A 15,116-nucleotide genomic window follows, 5' to 3' on the forward strand; every position below is an offset into this window, starting at 1 on the left:
ATGTGCAGCACCTGCCCATGGAGAAGAGAAGCATCCTAGCTAGTGGCAAAAGAGGAGAAATCCACCAGTGCCCAGCTTGGTATGGACCAGTTTGTTCTAATTGGAGACCTCCTTGAGAAGCAGCCCTTAGGAAAAGGGCTTTGAAGGACCCCATCATGACCTGAGTGCTCAGCTCTAAGTGAGAGCACAAGTTCCCCATCTTTCATATCATGACCCTTTCTGTCCTATTTAGAGAAGCTACAATCCTCCTTAGAAACTGAGGAGTCAGGTTGTTTCCCCTTCTGTGGGAAGGGGAAACTGGCACTTCTGTTATCCCCTATGGGGATAACATCTCTTTAAACTGTGGGCAAATAGCCTGACTTTTTCCTCTCAGCTCAGAGTCCTCTATCCCACCCACTGTGAACAGGGTGAAGGGAGCTCAATCCATTACACTCAATCACTCAGCAACTTCCCAACTATCTGCTCACTCTCAGTCCCATCCTTTCTACTTCATTCTCCTTGTCTTTACTACAAATATTTGATTCTTTCATACCTCATTTTCCTCCCTCTCAAAGTTTATGTCCTTTCTCCCATCATGGAGCTCTACCCTATAATCTCTAAGTTTAGCTCACTGACAGCATCCATTTCCTTCTCCACATTGTGTAGAGTCTCTGGCATCAAGGAACTGTTTCCTCCATTGCAGATGTGGTCTCTCCTGTATCAGCTCTGCCTTTTTCCTCACCAAATGGTTTGATAGCCTCCAGCATCTGCCTTTTCACCATCTTGCTTCACAAACCCTTCTTGTTCACCCACCCAAGTCTCCTTTTCTGCTGCCAGCCTCCAAGTCTCTCTCTACCCAGGATCTTACCTCACTGTGCAAGGGAAAACCACTACAAACATGAAGCAACTTTCCTTCCCCTTCAGTTTGCCTTTGTTTCATCACCAGTAACTCACTTTATCTTCTCTCTTGCCACAAACATAGAAGTCGTTGATTCCCCTTACCCCACCCACACCACATCTCCCCACACATCCCTTGCTCCCACCTGCATCCTCTCCCTACACCTCCCCTTTCTTGCTGAGCTCCTTGTGCTTCCTCCTTCAAGACAAACAGATTTCCCTCCTCCTTCACCCTAAAAAACAGTGACTCCACAGCAGTCACATTCTCCATATACAGGGCTTTGCTGCTCCAGACCCACCCCGGACTGTTCCCTACCCTGCTTCCACCCTTGTGCTAGGCTGGATCTGATCTTGCCAAGGCCACTTCCAAGGCAAGCTCAGGAGCCACATCCCTGAGCTGGCCAAGCCTTTAGCATAGTCACCTATACCCTCCCTGCAAGCCCATCATCCCAGCTCCACTGGGGAGGGAGAACACGTTGACATTCAGGCAATGGTGAGACCTCAGGACCACTGCACTTTAAACATGCTGAGCATACTTCACCAGAAAAAGCCTGCTGGGTGTGTGCTTTCCCTAGCGAGCTGCTTCTCTTTGTCACCAGCTGGTGAACAGCCCAATTGAAGCTGATAGTATCAAGGCACAACATCACAGTCTTCGTTCTAGAGAAAAGTAGACCGAGGTAGAAAAACAGGAGGTGGCTTGGTGAGAGCAACACAGAACCATTTTAAGAATCAATGATTCCTGAGACTCATCTGCTCTTCCCAGTGAACATTGCCCAGAAATGCTTTTACAGAGTTACACCTCTGCAATTTGAAATAATCTGTCAGGACAGTGTCCTTCTAAAGAATAGGTGTTTTTTTTTCAGTCAGAACTTTGGCTTACATTATGTAGGACTTCAACTTGCATAATCAAAAGAGTCTGTTCTTCCTCAGAAATCAGTTTGTATCTTTATATCTGCTACCCTTGGTAACCAGAGAGAGTTGATGAGAAACATCAAGCCCAGCCTTCTGGATCTGATTGCCTCTACCTGCAAACAGACTTGGTTCTTATTCTGAATGTCATTACTCACTCCTTTCTTCTGTGTTTTGGTAGTAGGTGGAAGTATTTTGTCTCCTGTCCCTGGAAGCCAGCTTTTTTCTTTTTAAATACAGAGATAGTATTAAGTCAGCCCCGATTTACTGGAAATCAGAAAGTGGAAAACTTTTATCCAGCCTCAAGGAAACCTAAATATTCCTCCAAAAGAACAACCTCAAAGGAAAAACTATCAGTCTTATGCTGGGCTTTGGAAATATCAAATGTTTCCACTAAAGATTTATGATTGAGGAAGAGATCTTCCTGGTGAGTGGAGGTAACAGAGCCATAGGTTTCAGAGAACAGGACTTCCAGAAGTGCCATGATTAGTGGTGAAGTCATATCACTTGTTTGTGCTACTTGCAGTTAAGGAGTGGGTCCTTGGAAGGTAGGTGAAAAATTAAGAATGGCAGATTATCCTTAAGCTTTGAAGAAAACTCTTTTACAGCCCTTTCTATGCTCTCAGAAACCTTTGTGTCATCCCCAGCTCACCTGTATGAGAAGATTAAACACTTCAGACCTCCAGTTTCAGACTTAGGCATGAAAGTTGCACTGACAAAGCTCACAGCCATGAGGAGTCAGTCCATGGTCCAGCACATCACTTTCTACCTGTAAAATCTGTTCCCACAGTGAGCAGCCTGGCAGGGCATGGGTGACAGCCTGATCTACCTCCTCCAGCATCCACAGGCAGGAGCAGAGTCCTCTTGCTACCCCATCAAGGTGACATCCCTGCCACAGTGGAGCCTGCACCACTTCCCAGGGTCTTTTGATGTCACTACAAGGAATGTAGCAAGTATCTCCTTTTGGGTAATTCTTTTTAGGAGTTTCTTCAAGCCCTGGTGAACAAATGGTGTTCTGCTGCCTTGAGTCCAGTTGATCTGGAGCAAGAGGCAGATCCAAAATTGGTGAAATCAACCAGCAAGTTTACAGCTCTGCATTTAGTATCCCTGTTCATCCCTTTCAGCCTTGTTACATGTTTCGGAATCTCAAACTCCCCCACCAGCCTATTTGAAACAAATGCAAAGCCCTCCAGTGTCCTCAGTAAACCCCAGCTGCAAACCAAAGCCAGGCCTACTTGATTCCTGACCCATGAGCAAACCATTGGCAATGAGCATTCACCATGAGCAGCGAGCACAGAGCTCTCTTGAGCTTCATGACCACCAGCTTATCCTTTTTGTCTGTGTGCCTCTCTTCCAGTTGTGCCCAGCTGTTTCTCTCACTGCCTCCAAACCCTTGTGTTTCACATGAAAAATAAATAAATAAAAAATCTGTGCATCCCCCACCCAGGAAGATCATTTTGCAGCAGAAATAGAGCATGCTATACTTGGGATGCAGCCCAGGCGTCTTAAAAATAGCTTGGCGCGTAGCTTGTGGTGCCACATACAACTCTGCCAGCTGCCTGGACAGACAGACAGGGTGCCAGTGGGCAGGCCGTCCCTGCACAAGGCCATAAATGACCATGGTCCTCTCCAGCAAACCAATTGGTGCCTGTCAGGGAGAGCAGGGTGGGCAGCATCGTGCCATGCCCTGATGCAGCACTGCCTGCTGGGCTCCCGCCTGCCCTCCCTGGCCCCCCTCTCCCCGTGCTGCCCCGGCAGCTCGCCTTGCGGTCCACATTCCTGCTGTTCATGGAAGGCATTAACACCAGATAAAAGTATGATGAGCCCAAATGTAGCACCCTGACGTCAGCCATCCCTGGAGCCTGGAAGGGAAGATGTAAACAGAGGAACAAAAGGCAGTTATAAACGACTGTCTGCCTTGGCGCCTGCGGACAAGTGCTTAAAGAATAAAGAGGAGCAAGGGAAGGTGCTGAAATCTGGGGGTTGCTCAGCGCTGAGATGTCTCCCTCTGGGAGGGAGGAAACTAAATGAGAGGGAAGAGTGAAAGACGATTGAAAGGATTTTTTTCCCCCCCTCCTTGCAAATAGCTTTGTTCCTTTCTGTTCCTCCCAGGCAGTAGGAAAAGGTGGGAACTATTGTTTCACACTGTGCAGTCGGCTGTTCAGCTGGCTCCTCGCACAGCTCCCAGGGCAGGCAGAAATCCTTCAGCTCAAAGCATTCCAGTGACGCAACAGCAGTTCCAGCCAAGCTACAGCAGTGGACAAGATTTCAACATTTGACCAGATTCAACCCTCCTGCTCCACCTGCGCTAATCTCAGCAGATGATGCCATGGTTTATGTTAGTGTGCCTTGAAACACCCCGAGCGGTTGGATTCCTCATACTCAGCTGCCAACAAGACATTTCCAGAGGTCATCTCCTCTCCCAGGGCACCACCTAAGACTTGGGAGTGGGAGAAGCAACCACTACACAGACGAGGTTGTAAGACTCTGCCAGGCTGGTATCCAGACCATCAGCTGGAAGCTTTGATCTCACAGCAGCAAAGCCCAGCAACACGGGGGAAATAGGTGTTCAGGAGGGGATTGGATGTGGCACTTGGTGCCATGGTCTAGTAGTCATGAGGTCTTGGGTGACAGGTTGGACTTGATGTTCTTTGAGGTCTTTTCGAACCTTATTGATTCTATGAAATGCCAAGTGTGCCCAGACACAGCTGATGCCATCACAGCAGAGATGTGCAGGACTGCTGACTTTAACAAAGGCCAAGGAAATATCCTGTAAATGTGACAGTTAAACCAGCACTTATATGTCTGAGGAGGACCCAGTAGAGAGGGTTAGGTAGTTGATGCCACTTGTTTATATGATGTGCCCCTGTTGCCTGGCTAATGGGAACAAGCACTGGGCACTTTAAACCACTGAAAAGCATCAAAGTTTGCACCGTTCTGGTTTGTGTTTGATGTGTAAGAAGGATTGTGCATGAATACAGGGTTAAAAGAGAGACTTGGGGGTGCTGGTGGACGAGAAGCTCAACAGGAGCTCTCAGTGTGCACTTGCAGCCCAGAAAGCCAATCAGATCCTGGAGCTGCATCAAGAGAAGTGTGGCCAGCAGGTCAAGGGAGGTGATTCTCCCTCTCTACTCAGCTCTGGTGAGACCCCATCTGCAGTACTGCCTCTAGTTCTGGAGCCCCTATTACAAGAGGGCTATGGACATGCTGGAACGTGTCCAGAGAAGGGCCATAAGGATGAGCAGAGGGATGGAGCACCTCTCCTGTGAGGACAGACTGAAGGAGTTGGGGCTGTTCAGTCTGGAGAAAAGAAGGTTCCGAGGTGACCTAATTGTGGCCTTCCAGTATCTGAAGGGGGCCTACAAGAAGGCTGGGGAGGGACTTCTCAGGATATCAGGTAGTGATAGGACTAGGGGGGATGGAATGAAGCTGGAGGTGGGGAGATTCAGGCTGGATGTGAAGAGGAAGTTCTTCTCCATGAGAGTGGTGAAGCCCTGGAATGGGTTGTCCAGGGAGGTGGTTGGGGCTCTGTCCCTGGAGGTGTTTAAGACCAGGCTGGATGAGGCTCTGGCCAGCCTGATCTAGTGTGGGGTGTCCCTGCCCATGGCAGGGGGTTTGGAACTAGATGATCCTTGTGGTCCCTTCCAACCCTGACTGATACTATGAAGAACAATTACATAGACCTAACCTTTTTTTTAATACTCACCCTGTGAAAGCCCCTGAAATAGGTGTCTGCAATCACCAAGATGGCATGGCAGAAGACAAGCAAACATAAAAATCACCAGCTGGTCTGCAAGTATCACAGAGTAGCAGGAGAGACTATTAGAGTCAAGGAACATCTGCATTTTATATCCTCCATAAATTAGAAAAACCTGCCATCAAAACCACGCAGTGCTATGACCCAGCTGCCAATTAACAAAGCCATAATAAGGTTTGAAAGAACAAAACAGCGATGGGGAAAGAAATTTACTGCAGATGATAATGTAGGGTAGACACTGAAAAGAAAGCTCCTCTTTCCAGTACAGAAAAGACCCCCCCAAAAAAAGCCATTTTTCAGACATCTTCACCACAATTTCTTGGGAACAAAACAAACCAAACCAACCCAACCAAACCCTTTCAAATAAAATCAAATTCTGTCAGAATGTTAAAGTCTAAAGATGGCAGTGTAGTTTATTAATGTAGCACAGGTGGAACCCACACTTGGCTCTGGGACAAAGATTATCACTTTTTAAAAACCCGACAAACTGTGTAGTGAGAACCTGCTGTACTCAGCACTGGTTAGGCCACACCTGGAATACTGTGTCCAGTTCTGGGCCCCTCAGTGCAGGAAAGATTTTGACTTGCTGGAACACGTCCAGAGGAGGGCAACAAAGCTTGGGAGGGGTTTGGAGCACAAGCCTTATGAAGAGAGGCTGAGGGAGCTGGGGTTGCTTAGCCTGGAGAAGAGGAGGCTCAGGGGAGACCTTATTGCTCTCTACAACTACCTGAAAGGAGGTTGTAGCCAGGTGGGGGTTAGTCTCTTCTCCCAGGCAACCAGCACCAGAACAAGAGGACACAGTCTCAAGCTGCACCAGGGGAGGTTTAGGCTGGATGTTAGGAAAAAGTTCTTCCCAGAAAGAGAGAGATTGGCCATTGGAATGTGCTGCCCAGGGAGGTGGTGGAGTCACCATCACCAGAGGTGTTTAGGAAGAGACTTGATGGGGTGCTTGGTGCCATGGTTCAGTTGATTAGATGGTGTTGGATGATAGGTTGGACTTGATGATCTCAAAGGTCTTTTCCAACCTGGTTAATTCTATTCTATTCTAATTTGTAGCCAACTGGTTACTGAGTTCAAATGTGACTACGCCGTGTCAGAGTCCTGTGAGAGTTTATTTTTAAAGCTTGGCCTATAGTTTAGGAACCAAAAGGTATTGAAATGACAGGGTTTGGTGTCATACATAACCTTTTTATGAGAAATGAAGCATTTTCTGTGGCACTCAAGATAGCCCCAACCTGATCTGTACAATATGGATTTTGGAATGAATTGGCACACAGACCTAACTCACCCAGCCTGAACGCCCAACAAGACCTAGGTAAGACATAACAGGGTTACTAATGCCCACTGTTATTAAAATAGAATACATAGAATAAACCAGGTTGGAAGAGACCTTCAAGATCATCGCGTCCAACCCATCAACCAATCCAACACCGCCCAAGCAACTAACCCACAGCACCAAGCACCCCATCAAGTCTTCTCCTGAAAACCTCCAATGATGGCGACTCCACCACCTCCCCAGGCAGCCCATTCCAATGGGCAATCACTCTTTCTGTACAGAACTTTTTCCTAACATCTAGCCTGAACCTCCCCTGGCACAGCCTGAGACTGTGTCCTCTTGTCCTGGTACTGGCTGCCTGAGAGAAGAGACCAACATCCGTCTGTCTACAACCTCCCTTCAGGTAGTTGTAGAGAGTAATAAGGTCACCCCTGAGTCTCCTCTTCTCCAGGCTAAGCAACCCCAGCTCCCTCAGCCTCTCCTCGTAGGGCTTATGTTCCAAACCCCTCACCAACTTTGTTGCTCTTCTCTGGACTCGTTCCAGCAAGTCAACATCCTTCCTAAACTGAGGGGAAAACACACACTGTGTATGTTCGCAAGTATCTTCTTTATTTGGGTCTCTGAACCCCTCCCACCCTCCAGACTCCCAGCCAGAAGCACTGCTGAGCACCCGTCTGGAGGAGACATCCATCCACCCACCGTCAGCCCTGGCGGCTAGAAGGTGAGCTGCTGTGCCGGGTGTCTCATCTCACCCACCCCCCTGCCTGCCAGCCGCATCGAGGAGGGGAAGCCCAGACAGAGTCATTTCTGTGTCTAGCAGGAAACGCACGCAAATGCGAGAGCTTGAGAGCACCGCTCAGGAAACCCCCAGCCCAGCAGCCTCCCAGGGCCCTCCGCCAGCCCCTAGCCCCTCAGTTGTGCCACCAGTGCTGCTAAGTCTCCGCGCTCAGGGCACACACGGAGCCTGGCACCGCAGGTGGGGTGTGCAGTCACATGCAGCAGCTGGAAAACCCTGGAAATGGAAAATCCCAGGGGGAGAAAAATAAAAATCCCATCCACATCTGGAGAACAGGTCATCCCACGCCATGTAAGGGCAAGAAACAAACCTGCCTTTTCCTCTGGTTTTGGCCACTAGTCTGATGATGATGGAACCAGCTTGCTCTGTGCCAGACTAATAGCATCATGTCCACGTAGGACCTTGGCACTGCTCTCCAGGTAGACACAGGTTTGTACAACAGCACTTCCAAAATGAGAAATAGGTCTCAAAAGCAGGAATCCTTTACCCACCTCAGCAGTAGAGCAACTCAGCTGTTTCCTCTCAGGTACTTGGATTCACCTCTTGGAGACTGCCCTTAGCATTAATTATATCATCACAGCAAGGGCAGGACACACAGAGCTGAGCCTGACCTTGAGCCAGGTTCCCAGTAGGGCCAGCTAGTCAGGTTGAAGTCCCAACAGCAAGGCCAATTATATTGGAATACCAGCAGATTGGGCTTCTCCCTAAGTTCTCAGGTGTCTCCCTTCAGCTGTTTTCCTCCTTTAATATCTTGGTCTCATTTAACTTGTTAAGCCCTTGATGGTGCTAATAGAACCAACCTGACCAGGCACCTTGGCTGTACCTCTTGGCTGGGCTGCCAGCCCCCCATCAGCTGTGGCCACTGGCCAGGGAAGGTGGTGGCCACACACAAGTGGGCTTTTAGCTGTTTTCCCAACCTCCCTACAGCCTTAGATTGGAGCAGATTTGGGGAAGCCAAAACCCTGGGTGTAGTCTTATTGGCTACACTGTATGTAGGTGTCCCTAGACAAGGGAAAGGCTAAGAAAGAGGTTTAGATGAAGTTTGAGGCATAGTGACCTCTAATTACACTAGACAGTCACAAACCATGGCTTTTTTCTCCTTCCCTATTGCACTGTGCCTTGTCTTTGGAGCTGGGCAGCTGGCTTCCTGTGATTGCACTTACACCCCATTTTCAAATGACAGTGCCTTTCCTGCTGCCCTCTGCTCCAAGCAGAGGAAAAAACCCAGGTGGGTAACTGGGCAAAGAAGACTTGCCTGTGTCTGATCTGGATGTAATATTTTTTTCAGAGTAATGGCATAACACATCCTTGTGGCCCTGCTAGTCTGATACTGGAGTGACTAATGCAGGATAGTCCCTAAGCCTGAGTACAGCCAGCACCTTCTGAAGTGCTGATTACAAAAGAAAGGCAAAAGCTTTGAGACAAGGGGATTACCCAAGACTTGTCTAATCTGGAGCTCTGGCCTGTTCATCATGTGATAACTTGGTATACTGTATCCCCTGGGTACTGCATCTTTGCTGGGGATATTATGTGAGGCTCATGTGCTGTGTCCCTGCATGAGTTGGCTGTGTCCACCCCTCGGCCGTGGGGACCCATCTGTGGATGATGTATAGAGCCCCTCATGCTGTGTGGGGTTACACATTGCCATGACTTGCATCTCCTCTGTACACATTGTAACCTTTGGGGTGTTGGTGGCCCATGTTCTGGCATTTGGGGAGCCCAAAGGGCTTGTCCACATCTCCCCACGCCTGCTCTGTGCAGCACACAATGACCATTGTTTGCCTTTGGGGTGGGTGAGCAGCCTCTGGCTTGGGAGGAACAAAGCCTGGAGCCAGTTCCTGCAAACACAAAACATGCCTTTTTATCACTTCATGACAAATTGGTTTGTCAGCACCAGGAAGTGATGTTACTGCTGTCCTCACCGAGGGGAAACTCCTTGTGGTTTCCATGGGGATGCATGCAACTGTAGAACTACAGGTTTATATAACCTGAAAGCCCTACACATGCCTGCGGTGGGACAAGTTTCTAGGGATTGGGCACAAGGGGCAGGGTCTTGGCCAACCCCTGCCACTGCTGTGTGGACAGCCAGCTTGTGTGGGAAACAGGAAAATGGGACTGTGTGGAAAATGGGACAGGGTGGACTGTGTGCCTTGATACCCTAAACAAACAAAACATCAAGGAAGGGAAAATAAAGGAGGGGGGAGGGAAAATGCCTCCCTAACACATCCACAGTGAGCAAAGTCGAGTTCAGCTGTGTCATAAAGGCGTCCTCTGGCTCCACCATGCACAGGCTCTGTCACTGCCCATCTCAGCCCCTCATGCCTCTTTGCCTGCCTCACACCTCTTCCTCTGCCCCCTACCTCACCAGCTGCCCTGCTTCTTTCCCCCTGCTCCCAGAGAACCCCCAGCTGAGCCCATCTGTCTCCCCGAAATTGGCACTGAGGTGACTGATCTGTTTTCACTGTTGTTCTTGCCCCCTTATTCTCCCTTTGGAACAGAAGTAATATGGGACCTGAGTGCGATCCTGTCCACAGAGACCTTGCAGCAGGCTCAGGGCTCTCTGAAACTGTCATTATGGGTGACAGCAGAAGGCTCATGATAGAAACTTGGGAAAGGACATCAGATGTCCACAGAGCTGGAAGTACGTGTTGGTGCTGAAGCCCTGCTGTTGCTGGCTGGCTTTCCCACAGCAGGCTTTGTGCTGAAGCAGCTCTCTTTTGCACCCCTGTCAGGTGCCTGCTTAGGTTATAAAAGCTGATCGGCTGCCAGGTAATGAGTTTTATTGTTCCAAGAACACATAAACAAGCTCCCCTGGCTGATGGGGAGCGGATTTCTGTTTGAATTGTGATTAACAGGCAGGATTTTTTTCCATCAGTTGCACGCCCAGGGGCTGCCAAGGTTGTATTTTTCCACTGAACAAACCTGGCTTTGCATTGAAAGTAAGTTTGTTCCACCGTTAACTGCAGGTGTAAAAAGGCAGAGACAGCCTTGAATGCTTTACAGGGCGAGCAGTGGTAGGTGCAGTCCCACAGAGCAACACAACCTGCCAAGGGCCTTTCTGGGGACAAAGAGGGTTTTGCAGGATTTGCAGCATGGCACAGACTTTGGGGAGGAATATGCACTTGGAGGGTCATGCACACTTTAAGAAAACAGGGGTTTCTGACTTTGTTTCTTAATGCCCAAGGATCTCTTCTCCTTTTTGCTGCTTCATTTTTTTTTAATCCCTTGGTGTCAGGTGGAAGCTTGGCAATGGCTGTTGCGCAGTGCTGACGACAGACCTGCGTCGGAGGGGTAGTGCACGTGGAAGAATTTCAGACATAGCAGTGCATCATCCCATACTTCAAGGGCACCTTCTCCCAGGAGAAGAGTCCTGGATTCTAGCACCATTAATTCTCCAGGTAACTTGCAGGATGTCAGCAGGAGTTTGTGGTGTTTTACTTGTCTCCGGTAACATGACAAGTGCACAGCTGCTTCGTCTATAAAACCTTAATCTGTAAGCTCAGGACCATAACTATTAAAATGCTTTGCTTTTACACAGAGCCATAACCTGTTCTATATGCCCAAGCAAAACCATTTCTGACAGGGAAGAGTAGGATTCAACTCATAGATGCAAGGACTGGTGGCTTCCTTTTGTGGTGGACAAGGACAGCCAATGTCCTAATGCTTCCCCAACATCCATCTCCCTGTCACCAGTGCTCTCACCCTGCCTAGGAAAGCAAGCTTCCAGCTGCACCTCTTCCCCACAGCATTAACCCTGTAGTGTTTGTTGCCCATCACCCTCACCCCACAGCTCCTATGCACAAATTGCCAGGAGTGCTGCTCTGTGAGACCTCCCCTGCCTGCCTTTTGACATGCTACAGAAACCTCATTTTGCTGCAACTGAAATGCCAGATTAAAGTCACACTAGTGAGAATCTACAGCAGGAAATAATGTATTTAGGTCTGATTAAGAAAATAAGTCACTTCTTGGCTACCTGATCCCTTCTTATTCCCCACTTTGTTTACAAAAGATGGCCCAGCTAGCCAAATACTTCACTTGAGACAGCAGAAGCAGTTTGAGTTGCAAGGAGGAATCAAAGAAGTGGACAGAAAAGCACTTTGGCACAAACTCACAAGGCATTAGAAATCTGTTACCAAGGGGTTAATTTTTAGACTTGACCTTTGAAGCATTACACATGCAATAAGGAAGTTTCTTCCTGCTTCCTAGTAGGAATATGTATAATTTCATATAGTCCTGTGCCCATGTATCAGGTGGTTCAAACTGTTACACCTCTGTGGCTATCACTGTAGCCAAAGCCACCTTATAGCTCATAGGACAGCCTTAGCTCTCTGCCATTGCATATAATTATATGGGGACAAAGAAAACACCACAAGCAGCAGTTTCTAGTCAATTACATTGCTTAAACCCATCTTCCTCTCTAGTTCAGTCCAGACCTCACATCTGCAGAGCTGGAAACTCAGATTTCTTACTTCTCTTCACCTGGGAGCTTCGAGTTTGGGGACTATAGAGTTCAAGACTTTAAAGAATGTATGATCCAGCTCAATAGAAATATCATAATTTATTCTGTTTGTATAAAAAAAAAAAGAGTTATGTAACAAAACTATGTCTTCCTAAGAAGAAATATATTATTTCACATCATAAATAAATCAAACATACAACCCCTGGCAACAAAAAACCCCAAAAAAGCACTTGCCTGGTGCTTTCACGTCAGTGCTTGGGAAACAAGAAGAGCAGACATATGTACACACAGAGGATTACAGTACCAAAAAATACTGAGGTATTTGGTTTCTCTAGAAATGAAACTAGGTTTGTGAAGGCAAAACCCCCAATGCACTAATGTAAAAATAAATAAATAGGACAGCATCAGTGTTGCTCAAAGTGTCCAGGAATGGGAATACTGGTGAGCATGCTACTAAACATGGAGCAGGCCTAGGACAGACAAGGAGGAGCTGCTCAGGCAGAGACAGTGTCTTTTGATCTCTGGGTAGACATCCAGATATTGGCTTGAAAAGTCAATACACCTAGTGCATCATGTGAACTTCTCTCCATTTATGACATTTGTTCTGGGATGGTTCCCCACAAAAACACAAGTGACTGATGACACTGTCCCTGTAGTTATTGCACTTCTGAGACAGTAAGTCTGAGTTCTGGTAATATTTCACCCACTTCTCAGCAGCTTGGGGAAGTGGTGATGGGGCTCTGAAGATAGCTTAAAGCACTGGATGAGGTGTGAACAGGGATGGAGACTGGAAAGTTAAAGACAGTGGTGGTCGATGCTCCTCTGTCCAGTACTGACATAGCAGGGCTACCAGCTTCTGCTGAGCAGTTGGGGGCAAGAACCTGTGACTCAAACTGAAGCAGCTGCCCCATGAAACTGAAGTTTGGGGAGATGATGCTTCTTCTTTGTTTCACAAACTCAAAGGCTTCATCCAGTTTGACTCTGTTGGTCCTCATAAGATAAGCAAGGCAGATGGTTGCTGAACGGGAAATGCCAGCCTGGCAGTGCACAAATACCCTTCCTCCATCATTTTTAACAGAGTCTGAAAGAATTAAAATACACAGTTAGCAAACAAGTCTCACTGCTTCCAGAGGTGGAAATGCAAAGGCTGCTGTTTCACATTTCTTTAATCCATCCCCTTCCTTAGCCTAATAGGTACACCCTGTGCTTTTGAGACAAAGGGAGCCTTTGTCCTGAGGGAACCAACGGTCCGGCTATTCTCATTCTGGGCTCCAATTCCAATTATACTAATAGCTCCTCCAGGTCACTTGAGCAGTCTTGCAAGATTACTTTCATACTGATCTGCTTAAATTCACTAGCTCTTTTTTTGCAAGACCAGTGCCTCTTGATTCAAGACTTCAAACAGCTTTATGAAGCTGAAATTATTCCTCTGAGTGGAATAAAAATTAATGGAAACATCCCCTGCGTGTATCTGCCCTACAGAATTAAATCCTCCAGTTTCAAATGTAGGTTTTACTGGGGAAAGCACTGTGCAAAGCTCTGGTCCCAGGGTACATTACCCCAGGAAAAGCACAGACTACAAAGAGCTCATTTACCTATGAAATCGATCGCCTCGTTAAACCAGGAGCTGATATCCGCCTTGTGGTTGTCCTCCACGGGGATACTCTTATACTGGTAGTGCCCTTCAAAGTGGTTCGGGCAGTTAGCTGAGACGTTGATTAACGCTGTGATCCCCAAAGCATCCAGCATGTCTTTTCGGGAGGCATGATAAGCGCTGCCCAAATAGAGGAAAGGCAGGATTTCCACCGGGCCACCCTGGAAGAGGAAAGACAGACAACCGGTTAACTTTGCCCGGCGGCTTTCACACAGCCTCCCCTCCCGACGCCGCACCCAAGCGGCAGGCTGCCCGGGCTGAAAGCACCGTCTGGCACCACACACACTCACCCTCCGCCCCAGCCCCTCTCCGCTCACCTGGTCGTAAAGCGGGGTGCCGCAGGAGCTGCACCCCGAGTCAGCGCTGCCGGGAGCGCTGCTGGCGCTTAGGGGCAGGCTGAGCCCGGTGGGAGCAGCTGGCTTGGTGCAGAGCTCGGAGCAGACGGACGAGAAAGCTTCGTAACCTCCTGCAGGGGCAGAGGGAAGAGAGAGGTGCCGGGTGAGCACAGCGCAGCCACGGAGAACGAGCGGAGCCCCGCGGGCGGCACTGTCAAGCCGGCTGCGGCCCCCTTCCCTTCCCCTCCGGCGGCGGCCGGGGCGGTCCCGGGGCCACTCACCCTTGAGAAAGCAGATGCGGGCGCCGCGGGCCTCCCTGCAGAGGGTGCCAAGGGCCAGCAGCAGCGTGCTGTCGCGCTTGGGCAGCTCCAGATCGGCGCTGCGCTCGTCCAGCAGCACCACGGTGTGGACCAGCCCCTGGCGCAAGCGGGCGCGGAGCTCCTCGTTGGGAACGACGTGCTCCAGAGCCAGGGCGCCCTTGGCGCGGCGGCGGACGATGGTGCTGAGGCGGACGTTGCAGGAGCCGCGGATGTGCGCGGCGTTGAAGGAAAAGAAGGAGCGGCAGTCGAGGACGAGGCACTGCGCGGCGCGTTCCTGCAGCAGCCCTCGCAGCGCCTCGCACTCCAGCGCGCACACCCGCAGGTTCACCATGGCGGCTCCAGCCAAGGGGAGAAAGGCAGGAGAGAGGATGAGGAGGGCGCGGTAGGTGTCGGAGGTGCTGGTGACCCCTGGAAGTGCAGCACCGCACGACCCAATCCGGCCCCGTACGCCCGCGCCTGCCTTATATAGGCCCGCGCGCCGGGCCGGCGTTTTCTCAATGGGGCCGCGTCACGTGGTCCGCCCGCGAAGACGTCACCTGGCCGCGCGCCAGCACGGGCGCGCCCAGCCCGGTTGGCATGACGTCATGTGCCGCGGGAGCGCGCCTGCGCGCTCGTGCCGACAGCGGGCCGGCGAGACGAGGAGACGAGGAGACAACGGGGCAACGCGACGAGGAGACAACGGGCTGTGGGACAGCGGGCATACACGCCCCGCCCCGGCACAGGCACACAACATC

The 15,116-nt window shown here is 49.7% G+C and overlaps 1 protein-coding gene across 2 annotated transcripts; it reads right to left on the bottom strand.

Annotated features, from left to right (window-relative positions):
- Nucleotides 1–12,153: 12,153 nt before the first annotated feature.
- DUSP1 (dual specificity phosphatase 1) lies at nt 12,154–14,849 on the bottom strand. Of its 2 annotated transcripts, XM_009904643.2 has the most exons (4): nt 14,344–14,843; nt 14,045–14,193; nt 13,669–13,888; nt 12,154–13,154 (listed from the first exon to the last, which is right to left on the bottom strand). In XM_009904643.2, exons 1-4 carry the CDS (start codon nt 14,711–14,713, stop codon nt 12,784–12,786), a joined length of 1,110 nt encoding a protein of 369 aa, XP_009902945.1. In that variant the 5' UTR covers nt 14,714–14,843; the 3' UTR covers nt 12,154–12,783. The 2 variants fall into 2 exon arrangements, with proteins under 2 accessions (XP_009902945.1, XP_054024511.1); XM_054168536.1 differs by having other exon boundaries at nt 14,045–14,849.
- Nucleotides 14,850–15,116: the final 267 nt, after the last annotated feature.

Source organism: Dryobates pubescens, chromosome 16 (assembly GCF_014839835.1).
Source record: "Dryobates pubescens isolate bDryPub1 chromosome 16, bDryPub1.pri, whole genome shotgun sequence".
NCBI lineage: Eukaryota > Metazoa > Chordata > Aves > Piciformes > Picidae > Dryobates > Dryobates pubescens.

Bases quoted from the DNA above. Each gene is read 5' to 3' on its own strand.
- DUSP1 (XM_054168536.1), bottom strand. From the start codon at position 14,713: ATGGTGAACCTGCGGGTGTGCGCGCTGGAGTGCGAGGCGCTGCGAGGG. The intron at 13,889-14,044 runs GTGAGCGGAGAG...TTCCTCTTCCAG, and splicing joins GCACCCCGCTTTACGACCAG to GGTGGCCCGGTGGAAATCCT. The intron at 13,155-13,668 runs GTAAATGAGCTC...TAATTCTTTCAG, and splicing joins CGAGGCGATCGATTTCATAG to ACTCTGTTAAAAATGATGGA.